This window comes from Crocodylus siamensis, chromosome 5 (genome assembly GCF_052110815.1).
Source record: "Crocodylus siamensis isolate JL-2025a chromosome 5, ASM5211081v1, whole genome shotgun sequence".
Classification (NCBI taxonomy): Eukaryota; Metazoa; Chordata; order Crocodylia; family Crocodylidae; genus Crocodylus; species Crocodylus siamensis.
Genome location: NC_143399.1, coordinates 79839722 through 79852663, shown reverse-complemented (window position 1 = coordinate 79852663; position 12942 = coordinate 79839722). Strand labels below are relative to the sequence as shown.

Here is a 12942-nt window from a genome sequence, read left to right as displayed (position 1 = left end):
CTTCAGTGGCTAACACTTCCACTAAACCATGGGCATGGCACTGGGCACAAGGATAGCTCTCCAGTATGTCAGGATCTCCATGGATCACCTTGAAGACTACAAAAATGCACTGTCAGACCTGCATTATGTCTATGATACATGGATAACATTTTCACCATCTGGATTGAACAGTGGGCTTCACTTTTCAATTTCTACCATAACTTCAGCAACTACTACCCTTTTATTAAATCCTTTTGGAAGTATGCTTACACTAACATCAACTTGCCAGATAACACAGTCCACATCCAAAATGACATCGTACAAATAACTGCGTACTATAGTATCCTCTTTTTGTGTAGCAAAAATGTGGAATGTAGCAGGAGACTGAGGTAATCAAGAAGCTGAAACCTCTAGTCCATTTCAGAGGACTGAGTATTCCCACCATAATATAGCACTTCCAGCTGCCACTTGGTTGTGCTGTGTACCTGTTGATGACAGCTCTAACTCAGTTGGCAGTACAACTTGGCAAATTAGTTTTTGTAGCTCCTCCCTGAGATTGAATGCTCTTTTTAGCATGATAATACTTGAGCATGAAGGTATTTGAAGTACACATATGGTCTCAAGAAAAATTTTCTGAAAATTCGTAACCTAATTGCAAGGGTTTGTGTACATTAGGAGTCGGAAATCCATGAGTAATGCAGGTGTCTACACCAGAGAACTTCAGTGGCTGATAGATTGATAGATAGTTTTCCTTAAACATTCTTGACTAGAAATTCTTCATCCATTCATTACTCTGGCCTTAATCTAATCTCTTGTGAAATTACAATTTTGTCTATTTTCTAGTCATCCATAGAGCTTCTAGATAGGCAAAATTGAATTTCTAATATAAAAAAAAAAAGAAAATGTTTTAGTAATGTAGTCCCTCCCTTCTCTTTCTCTGGGGCATTTGGACTCCTGTTTTTCTTTCTCTCTCATGTTTAGCCTGCCTTGTATATCTAGAAAAAGCAAAATGGAAAATGCTTAAAAATTCTTTGTATGTCAATTCTAGATGTTATGCAAAATAATTAGCTGAAAAAGATCCATCCATTACAACCTCTCTTATCAGACCTTCTTTTATCCAACCCCTCCCTTTCCCTGACCCATACATGCTGATGGATATGCCAGTTTGGGTATCACATGTAATGTGAAACTACCTGCTTATTCCAAGTCCTTTTAATAGTTATTTTCACACTCCAGTTTCAGCAGACCAAACAGATCTCTGTAGGGCCATCATTTACCTCACTTGAAAGAGCAATTTTTTTCATTCCTAAATATCACCCCAAAAAAAGCCAGCACCCTAGAAAAGAGGGAGAGAAGACGGTAGCTTCAATCAAGTGAACTACAGCTTATATTATCTAAGCCAGGGATAGGCAACCACTGGCACAGGTGCTAGAGCATAGTAAGTAAAGGCACATGCACCTCGGGGCAGGCAGCAAGGAAGCAGTCCAGGCTACGCTGCCACAACAAGAATTGGGCCCCTTGCAGCTCCCCTGCCATCCACCCCTGGCATGCCAACATCTTACAAATTGAGGTTGTGGGTATTTCTGGCACTCTACCCAAAAAGATTGAAATTTTTGATCTAAGCCATTCCATACTTTCCACCACTAAAATATATTTATTGCTTTTTAGGACGGTTTCAAAACCAGAGAGATTTAGTGGGGACAACGTAATCTATAAGCCTCCAGGGGTAAGTTCATTATTTATCTTGTTTTTGTGTCTTAAATGCCAACTGATGGAGATTTGTTTTTTAAATCATGTAATATGTTGTTGGATATCAAGTTCTTAATTTTTGTTTCATTGCTAACTTTTGTCTAGGAGATGCATGGGCAGGTGCAGTGTCCGTTTGGATGGAGGCTGGGAGACTAAGAAATGGCTTTAAATCTAACTATATTTTTTAATCATTATTTTAAGCTCACACAGGTTTAGTCTGCCTTTCTACTTAGGGTCAATTGTCAGGGTTACCCTCAATGCACCCCCACCACCAGCACCGCCGTTGCTCTGTGCCAACAGGCTCTGTCCTTGTTGCAGCGTGGGCTCAATCTGGCCCCATAGCAGCTGTACAGGCTGTGCTTTGCTCATGGGCCTCCCGAGTCTGGGTGGGGGGGGCATCAGATCACTAGTGGAGGGACAGGTGTACCCAGCCGCCAATTGCTAACTGGGGGTGGGGGCTGTCACCCAGCCGCTGATCACTGAGCCAGCGGCGAAACCAGAAGTGCACTTCCAGTGGCACTTCCAGTTTGAAGGCTGTTGCTTCCAGGGGTTGCATGTGCACCCCCTACGTGTCACCAATGGCTCTGCTGCCAATCTGGGACTGCTCTGTGCCTCGGGCTGTAGTGCGGACAGAGCATGCTGGCACGGCTCAAGGGTAAGGGTGGGGAGGGTGAGGAGCAGTTGGGGGAGTAGAGGCTGCAAGGTGGGATGGAGTGGGGAAGAGGCTGCAAGGGGAGTTGATGACGTGCAAAGGAGGTGGGGGGCAAGTAGCAGCTGTGGCTACAGCCCTGACAACAAGTAGGGGCTGGAGCCCAAGCCACAGCAGCTGCCTGACCCCCACTGCTGTTGTACTCAATTCTAAGACAAGGGTCCCCCCCATGTTAAGGTGTGGGGGGGAGGGGTCATCTTAGAATTGTGTAAATATAGTAGCTGCTTTTTTCGTAGAAAAGTGATGAGTGTGTTAAGTGTTTAATCTATTTCTCTTCTTCGTGTCCTGTCAAAAGCTTGAGATACTGTATTACAGACTTCTTTGCCTATGAGTTCTTTAGTAAATCATTATTATTAAAACAAATTGTTTACCTTCCTACCCTTTTGTCTTGCATCTGTTCAGTGTTTTACATATAGGTGTCTACAGTAGCATAATGAGAAGTGGGGGGCTTGGGCCCCAGCCTGGGGTGCAGGAATAGCTGCGGCTGCTGCAGCTGGCCCAGCCCCTGCCACCATTGTTGCTGCTCAAGGTGCATACCTTGGCAGCTGTGACTTTGAGTGCTTAGTAAATGATCACTTCTGAAAACCGATCACTAAAGATGTCTCATATTGCCATTCATAATAATGAAATATATATGGCATTTATTTGCCAAAAAAGTCCACCACACCAAATGTGAAACTTAATAAATAAAATCCTTCATGAAAAATCTTAACAGTGGCTTCTGGCTATAATCTGCAATGGTAACAAATTAACAAATGTAAGGAAAGGATGTATGTTGGGGGTGGTTTTTCTGTTTTTTCAAGGGGGAGATGCTTTCCAAGACTTTAGTAGATTTGATTGAAGTTGTTTAGTTTTGAATCAAAGAGCCTTCTAATCATTCCTTCAGATTAATTTTTTTTACTTCCCTGACACCAACCACAAGGATTTTTAGCAGAAGTCCTTATACTTTTCTTTGGAATTCAAATATTGACAAAATATAGAAGACAATTTCACAGTTTTAACCATCTTGCTTGGGCAATGCAAATTTAATCACCTCTAAGAAGCCAGTTTTGAGCTGTCCTTTTAATTTTTTTATGAGTTTTCATAAACACCAATTTTTAGGCACTTAACCTGTGTGCAGTTGACCACTTGGTCTTTCAGAGACCAAGTTAACTATTATAAGATCATTAGATGCAGGGGTAGCAGTGGACATAGTCTTCCTGGACTTCCGGAAGGCATTCAACACTGTCTCTCACCCCATTCTCATTAAGAAACTGGGGGACTGCGGTGTAGATGCCCACACAGTCAATTGGGTCGCCAACTGGCTGGAAGGCTGCACCCAGAGGGTGGTGGTGGATGAGTCCTTCTCAACCTGGGAGGACGTGGGCAGTGGGGTTCCGCAGGGCTCGGTCCTCGGGCCCGCGCTGTTCAACATCTTCATCAGCGATTTGGATGAGGGGGTAAAAAGCACCCTGTTCAAATTCGCTGATGACACTAAGATGTGGGGGGATGTGGGCACACTAGAAGGAAGCATCAGGCTACAGTCAGACCTCGACAGGTTACAAGGGTGGGCGGATGTGAATAGGATGGGATTCAACACAGACAAGTGCAAGGTGATGCACCTCGGGAGAACAACCGGCACCATACCTACCGGTTAGAGAACTCCCCTCTTGTCAGCACAGAGGTGGAAAAGGATCTTGGAGTCGTCATTGACTCCAAGATGAACATGGGCCGGCAGTGTGGGGAGGCAGTCAGGAAGGCCAACCGTACCTTGTCATGCATCCACAGATGCACCTTGAGCAGGTCCAAGGAGGTGATCCTCCCCCTCTATGCGGCACTGGTCAGGCCTCAGCTGGAGTACTGCCTCCAGTTCTGGGCGCTGCGCTTCAAGAGGGATGTCGACAGCATGGAGAGGGTCCAGAGGAGGGCCACTCATGTGATCGGGGGCAGCAGGGCAGGCCCTACGAGGAGAGGCTACGGGACCTGAACCTGTTCAGCCTCCACAAGAGAAGGCTGAAGGGGGATCTAGTGGCCTGTTACAAACTAGTTAGGGGGGACCAGCAGGCATTGGGGGAGTCACTATTCCCCTGTGCACTGCCAGGAGTAACCAGGAATAACGGTCACAAGCTGGGAGAGGGCAGGTTTAGGCTAGATATCAGGAGGCGCTACTTCACGGTCAGGGCAGCTAGGATCTGGAACCAACTTCCAAGAGAAGTGGTGCAGGCTCCTACCCTGGGGGTGTTTAAGAGGAGGTTAGATGAACATCTTGCTGGGGTCGTTTGACCCCAGTATTATTTCCTGCCATGGCAGGGGGTCAGACTTGATGATCTGCTCAGGTCCCTTCCAACCCTAGAAACTATGAAACTATGAAGTCAATTAACTTTTGAAATAGAAATTAGTTTTTCTACTTACCCTTTTTGATTGAACTGTAATGATTTATTTTGAATTGTAAAATGAATTTGTATGTATATGGGAGGATGGGGGTGGGGGGAAATCTGTTTCAACTTAGGGCCATAAATCTATATAATCTTACCTCTTAATTGTTTGCAGTTCTTTCTTGCAGCTATGTTCTCTTTCACCACTTTAGCAACATGTACTTCATCTTATTATTTTAAAGTAAGACTGATCAAAACTTGTTTTTAAACAGGAAAATGCTCCAGATATGGTATACCTAGGTTCTCTGACCAATTTTGATTTGGTTTATGCATGGACACAAGACAAATGTGTGCCACTTGTTCGTGAAATTACATTTGAGAATGGAGAGGTAAGAACTTCTTGTTTCTTCTACCTTTCTACTTTTTCATGCAACTTTCAGTCTCTTCTTTCAAAAACAAACTTTCTTTTCCTCTACCACCCCCACATCCCTAAATCTGATTTTCATTCTGTCAGTAAACCTTCTGCAGTGGAAACCTTCCTGCAGCAGTTAAAATTATTTCATGCAAAAAGCATTTCATTTCTTTATTTCTTAACCCTTGGATCAAACTTGGGTTAAATATGGGCAAACTGGGAGCAGATTAGTGGTAAGGTTATAGATATTATAAGTAAGTGTGGGGCCCATGTCGACAGTGTCCAGGAGATGTGTAGATGTATGAAAGATGGTTGTAGGCATAGGACTTCAGCTCTAGGCATGTCACTTAAATTTATACCCCTATGTTTACCCATCTTAAAAAAGGCAAGAGACCTTGAAAATTTTGTTTCCTACTCAGAGTGAAAAATACTAGGCATATATGTTCATTTTAGTTTAAAGGAAAATCAGTCGTACACTGTAGTTACTTGTAATATATAGTTGATTGGCTTTCCATTTAATACAAATATAATGTTTGTCTAATATTGTTAATATAGTAAAAATATATATTTAAAAAATAGTGTTTGACCTGCAATATGGGTGGATACATTTCACAAAAAATATTACACAAATTCTGCAGAATTATATATTAATTGAATTCTATTAAGCGAATCCAGCACTATTTTCCATGTCAGTCTTGCTTTTAGTTTTGTCCTTCTTTACATTCTTGCTTTGCATCAGATTTTTTTCTTCCCTTTTCTAATAGTAAATCAACTAGCATCTTTTCCTGGGTTGCTTTCAAGATCTGTTCCTCTTTTCCCTGATTCCTTTACATCTGAAGAGTCACTCATTTATTCTCACAATTAGGCTTTTTAGGTTTCCTCCACGTTCATATCTTTTGTGCATCATCAAAATAGCCAACTATTTTTATTATCTAGACTGGGGTGAAAGAAGAAACAAGACAACAACTATTCTTTTTTGAATAGCCTATGTTAAGTGTAACCTTCTAGACAACAGACAGAGGAACTTCTGTAAAGCATAGTTTAAATTCTTCATTTGCATTTCAATATGAAAAAGATGCCAGGTTATTAGCATTTTTAGAAGTGCATGATAGATTTTTAGTGTACTTTTCCCACAGTGAAATCAGATTCTGACCCTTAGAAACCAAGGTTCATGACTGTAAGCTTGTATCAAAATATGCCTCAGTTTTTCTAGTTTCTCTTGCTACTTTCTACTTTGGTTTACTTAAGCAGATTCTTAAGTCATTCCAAATTGGCATTTTGCTTAGCAACAATTGTTTAAAAAACTCGGTGCTGCCAACAGCCAAACAATTTTAAACATGCCAGAATTCTGATACTTTTGCCTGGTTGTAATTATGTAAGTAAAAAAAAAATTATAATGTTTATTATATTTGGAGCAAAAATATGAAGCATTATTGATATTTAGGCTATATTTTTCTACTTTTCTAAATATTCTGTATAACATGAAGCACATAAGAGTTTTTCAACACAACAGTAAAAAAAAAAAATATATATACGGAATTAAAACACTAAAAAAAGGAAACCAGAGAAATAAATTTATTAGATCTGTTTTGTACATAAACTAACCACACAAGTGGGAATTGAGAACAAACTTAATCAGTGAGCCATTAGACATCATGGAGTGGTTGAATTCTAAGATGTTCTTTGTATTATGAAGGAATCTGCAAATCTGAAACTTTCCTTATATTGAAATGGAAAAACACTGTTGAGATCAGTAAAATATCTGAAAAATAATTGTTTTCAGTGCAATTGCTGTTTAAACAATTTGTGGAGAGAACGGGTAAACTTGTAACACCCAAAATACTGAGTTGCATGAAAGTTAGCAGTGCACTGTGTTTACTCAAATCCAAGATGAGGTTCCTCCCCATTCAGCATGGGGAGAATGCCCTTCATGTTGGATTTGAGTACAAGGTGAAAGGTGGGGGCAGGCAGCTGCTGCAGCTCTTGACTCTGAGCCCCAACTGGGGCTGGAGTCAGGCCTGCTGCAGCCTCCCCCTCCCCCTGCACACTTGCCCACCTTTTACTCTCAGGCTGGCTCTGGCTCTGGCTCCATTACATGGAGCATGTGAAAACTCTATCCCCATGCTTGGCCAGTTGGCAGCGGCACAGCCTTAGCCTCAGGTTGTTGCTGTGTGGCCAGGCAGGGGCTGTGCTAGTATGTGCTCTGTGCCCTAGGAGAGCATGGAGTCTCAGTTCTGTCTGACACTAAAGAAAGCGTGGCTGTGGGGGCAAGCAGTGGGGTTTGCAGGCATTGCAGCAGGGGTGGACAGGCTGCTCAGGGTTGAAGTGAGGGGAGCAGTAAATTGTAAGCCTAATAGAGGTACTACAGTGAATTGCCAGGCATTTTTTGTTATGACTGGAAGATCAGTATTTTCAGAGCAATATTTGAATTGTAGGTGATGTCACAGTATTATATCTGATATATGCCATTCTGTATGAAACAGATGGAATAATTATTGCACTGTTTCTTAGACACAAGAAATTAAATTTAACTATATTTACTTGAATATAAGATGGTCCACTAATACTTAGATTCTGCATATGGAAAATGTATAAATTTGTTATAATTTTCTAGATATAGAATTTAATTATCAAAGGTTTGCCTTGAATTTATTCCACTCCCACTGCTACAGCAGGGAAAATAAATCTGGGCGTATCAGGTGCGTCCCAGGCCCTCTGTCCCCTTTCCCCCCAACCCTCTTCCTTTTGTAGTCCCTTCCCCCCACCCCCTACTCTCTCTGAGCACATAGAAGTAAGGGGCAAATCTGAAAACACTGACTTTGAAATAAACACACAGGCAAATTACTATGAGCCTGCATAGGCTTAGTTTATCCAGAATTAATACATTTGACCAGTTTTGAAACTGATGCAAGTTTTAAAGTACGTACTCTCCATAAACACACTTTTAAGCAGTACTTTGGCCCCTGCTTATGTATAGTATAATTTTTTTTTTTTTTTAATATTAAAAACATTTTATTAGAAAAAGCTGTCACTATGAAACACATTAAGAAAAACTACAAGTAAACAAAACGCACCTGAGGTTTCACAAAGTTAGTACAATCTCACTTTTACAAAATTTCCTAACATTCACAGAAGAAATAAAATCACTTGTGAATTCCTGAAAACCCATTTAGAAATCATTTAACTTGTTTCTTATATAATTGCAAGTTCCCTCACCCACTCTTGGAGCCCCTTATCCATTTTATCAGAGGGGAAAAAAACAAAAACAGGCACTATTAAACACATTGTGAAACCAGAATCCCACCTTATTACATAATATTCACATTTTCAATGTCACAATCGACCTGCTGAAGGCCCCCCCCCACCCTGCTGGCAAATATGCTGTCCTTTAAACTATCCTATGCCTACGCGGGGCTGAAACAACCCTCTGAAGTCCAGCCCTTCCCAGGGCGTTGTATCCCCTCCTTGCGTTCTCTGCTTTCCTCTTCCTCTATAGAAATACAACTCGTGCATAGCTAATTGCAGACACTCTACCGTTGAAAAGCACGAGCCCTTTAGTGCTAGGAGGGAACGCACTTTCCAAATTGCTACTTTAATACATGTGACAAGCACCCTCACACCCCATGACCCATCCGTCCCCTCTGTCAAACCATAGAGCACGTTTTCACTCGTGATCCCCGTTGCCTTCCCTGTCTCCTTCAAAAAAACCCCTGCCCTACCCCACACCTTCTGTGCATAAAAACAACCCCACAAAACGTGCGCCACGGACTCAGGTTCGTCACAAAGTTCTCTTGGGCACTTGGGGAACTGTGTGAGTCCCCATCGATATAGTACTTGTCACACTGGCAGTGCGTTTCTCACGGCCCTCCAGGCCAGCTCCTCGTGCTCCCCTTTCCATTCCTTCCCCACCAACCCTCTCCACACCCTGCTGACCTTATGTATAGTATAAACATGCATGATATTAGTCCAAAGCCAAAAGCCTCACAATTCATCATATAGTTCGTTGGGCTGGGCCCCAGCAGAGTCAATAGTGTTTAAGTCACGGTGACCCCAGAGCACAGCACAGCTCTCTGTATGTGTGCATGTACTCTCCAAATACCCTCCCACAAAGGACCCATGTCCTAATTAGCCCTCCCCCCCCGCCCCATACACACACACTCATGACTGGAACTGATTATTCTTGTCAACAAGTCCTGGTTTCCTCAAAAAATGTATATGCAGATGAGGCCAGTGTGTCCTAGTCTGACTCCACCCCATGGAGGATGGGGCCACACTAATTGTATGCAACAGGCTGAGACAGGAGGTATCAGGGATTCTGGATGAACTGTTTGGGGTCCTGTTTGGTCTTAAATATCTTCACCATACATTTAAAGGTGGTAAAGAAGCAGGAATCATTGGAAATGGGAAAGAAAGGTGCAACTCAGCTGTGGGAGTGAAGAAGTAGTTGAAATGTATGCAGTGTAGTGGCTCCCCATGGCTTGAAAAAGTGTCAGTGTTTAACGCTGCCGTGTAACTTATTCAGATGGGTTGTACTAACTGATCTGTGGGGTAGATTCCCTTCAGAATCTTGGCCTTTTGGCTAGGATCAAGCATTTTTGGCACCAAGGGGAGGGTGTCAGGGCCAGCTCTGGCCCTCCAGGTGTTGGTTTGGTATTGTAATACCTCTAGGCCCAGTGCCAGTTCCCTCCTGGGGGAGCAACTTCCCACCTTTTTTAAGGGTCACAAAAAAAAAAGGTTCCCATCAGTATGCTTGTCCAATATGGGTAATGTGTTTTATAGATATGCAGACTGCTGACTGCTTTTAATCAGCCTTATAGTCAGTTTCCATTACGGAGTACATGCTGCTTTTGGCAACAGTTTGATGATAGACAATGTTTTTAATGAGTTTTCCTTGTATACAAATGTAAGACAAGGGGCTATTTCTCCCATGCTGATTGCAGGTGGGAGAGGACCTGGTCTTCTATTTGAATAAATATGATACAGTGCCTTTAATATGTTAATCACACCATAAATTAAACTTATACCACATAACCAGCCAGAAAAATTTCGCTACAATATAGGACATCTTTGTGGCTGGTTTGTATAGTACCTTAATTAAACATGTGGCATACATTGTGTTCCAGACCCTGTTGCCAACAATCTTGTGGACAGCTCCAAGTCTGAAACCAGACCTGGGGCTGATGGGGACAATCATTTGATTGTCAGCAACAGTCCCAGTCAGCCCTGGGTCTGGAACCAGACCTGGCGTTGGTACAGATCCTGGAGAGCAGGACAGAACAGACCTGTTCTTACAGTCACCTGATTGTCGGGACAGCCCTGGGTTTGGAATCAGACCTGGGGCTGTTGGGCCATTTAGGACAATAAGTTGGTTGTGGGCACCAGTTCCAGACATAACCTGAGCCACGTTCCTGATGACAGCAGGGGGCCTCGCCCAGGGCAGAGCTGTGTCCCACTCTCTGCATGCCCCTGCCTGTAGAACTGGCACCCATCACGGGGGAGTGCAGGGAGCAGATTGTGGCTCTGCCCAGGTCCCAACCCTGCACTGTCACCATGTCATGATCCTGGCCTCACCCCGTCCACCTGTCCCACTCACAGATGCCACTCTCCACGTGCCTGCAGCCCCATCCTATCCACCCAGCCAAGCTTGGGACAGAGCTATGTGGGGTGTTTTGATGAGCTGTTGCAGGGCAAAGAGGAGGACGCTGACCCAGCCCGCAATAGCTCACCAAAACTCTCTAAGTGGCTCTCCAGCCCAAATAATTGCCCACCCCTGGTCTATAGGGTATAACTATGTAGAATGGGATGATGAATCTTGGGAAATGTTCTCTAACAAGGAAATCTAGACAAGTGAAAGTTTCCTAAAAAGCTACTGGAAGCCTCATTGATCAAGTCATGTAAGATGAATAAGTAAGTGGACAATGCACTATAAATTAGTCTTACTATACTGCTTTGAAAATGTAATTTTGTAAGCACAGATTATGTTCTTGCAATTTTGGACAGAGAGAGATTATTTCCCTATCTCTAAATGCAAGGAACAGTAAGCTAGATAAGTTTTGAATGATCTAGCAATTCTGGAAGCGAGTGCCATACCATCTATAGAGAGCTTCACCATCAGATAAACAGGAAGAGTTCACAAAGATGTCTCATCTGAAAACTGTCTACATCTCATCAACATAGTTAAGTTAGTCCCAGGCTATGTGGGAGGCTTGAAAGATCAGTATCTTGAAATGCCTCCAAAAGTCGACCACTAGTAAAATATTACTGTCTAGTTTACTTGCTAAGAAATATGTCATACTTAAGTATTCTGATACCCCTTTTATCCTGAGCAGCTAATCAGAGTTATGGGGTTTTTGTACGCTATTCTAGGTAGGAGAAGTTGGTCATTGAATCAGATATTTCTTACTTGCAGAGAATAAAGAAATCCTGATTTCATGAACACAGGAGGAATTGAACACTCCAATTACTTTTTTATTGCTTATAAATACCAATGTGTTTTTTTAGCTAGTTTCCACCTTAAGCACGTGTACTCCATTTGATTTGTGGGGGAGGGAGGTGGGGTAAGGAGTGGCATGGAAGGGCAGAGGGTGAGGAGGGAGGGAGGTAAAACATAAGCATCAAGAAGCTCACCCTAAGTTTTAGCAATCCTATTCCTTCAGCTGGCTTTAACTAAGAAACTCAGTGTAGTTAAAAATTATATATTAGAACTGCTTAAGTGTTTGCTGGGCTTGCAGGAAATCAGATGGCTTTCTCTATGCAGGAATTAACAGAAGAAGGCTTGCCTTTTCTCATACTTTTCCACATGAAAGATGACTTGGAGAGTTTAGAAAGATTCCAGCAGGAAGTTGCGCGACAACTAATAAGCGAAAAGGGTAAGTATTATTGCCTTGTCTTGTCACTTTTATTGGGTTCTTAACATTTTATTCATTAAAGTTCAGCAAATGTGATAAGTAGGCAAAGCTATGCATTGTATGTGAGAAAATACAGTATATTTAAAGAATCAGCCCCCCCAAAATTCACATACAATGCATACTTCAAAATCAGCCCCCCAAAATTTGGTGTGTGTTTTTTTTTAAGCACTTCTGGAGACGCTATGCATGGCATGCAGCTGCCAAGGTGGCTACTGTTTGTGTCTGCTCAGCAAACTGATGGGCTTAAAGTCCTGTGTGTAACCCTTGCACAACCATAGCTATTGAGTGAGCCCAAAACAGCAAGTAAGCTGTTGATAGTAATTCAGTGAGGACTGTGATGTGGAAACAGCACTTTATTTACAGGAACTTCATATAAAGAAGTACTTACGATCAAGAAGGAATAGTCTTGCCACTGCCCCTTTGTAAGGGTCTGGGGCTTAACTTTGTGTGACTTTAGAGGTAAGTCCTCCTGGAAGCATAGAAAGTCCAGGAAATGTGGCATCACAAGGACAGTGTGCAACACCCGGAAGTTCCTGATGCTACACTACCTAGATAGTCTCTGTTTCCAGGAGACTTACTCTGTCACATAGTCAGCCATGAAACTGGGAAAATCTTTTTCCTATTTTCTGTCTTCCAAAATCAAGGTGTACATTTTATCTGGGGACATTTTACGTGCTAAATCATACAACGTTCTAAGTTTAAAGCTCTTCAAAACAAACATCACAGATGTTTCTATATAGGTCTCAGCACAAGGAGGCCCTGAGCCTTGCTATCTCTTTTGGGCACAACAGAAATAAGCATATAAAATAGTAAGAGCGGTTACTTTCGAAA

At 42.5% G+C, this 12942-nt stretch overlaps 1 protein-coding gene across 2 annotated transcripts in view; it reads left to right on the top strand.

Annotated features, from left to right (window-relative positions):
* Positions 1 to 12942, top strand: part of ERP44 (endoplasmic reticulum protein 44) — a 109647-nt gene that overhangs the window by 81768 nt on the left and 14937 nt on the right. For both annotated transcript variants that reach the window (XM_090049452.1, XM_090049453.1), the window contains 3 exons: positions 1648 to 1705; positions 5064 to 5180; positions 11961 to 12072. In XM_090049452.1, the coding sequence (XP_089905578.1) occupies positions 1648 to 1705; positions 5064 to 5180; positions 11961 to 12072 (287 nt within the window). The remainder of the gene's footprint in view (positions 1 to 1647; positions 1706 to 5063; positions 5181 to 11960; positions 12073 to 12942) is intronic.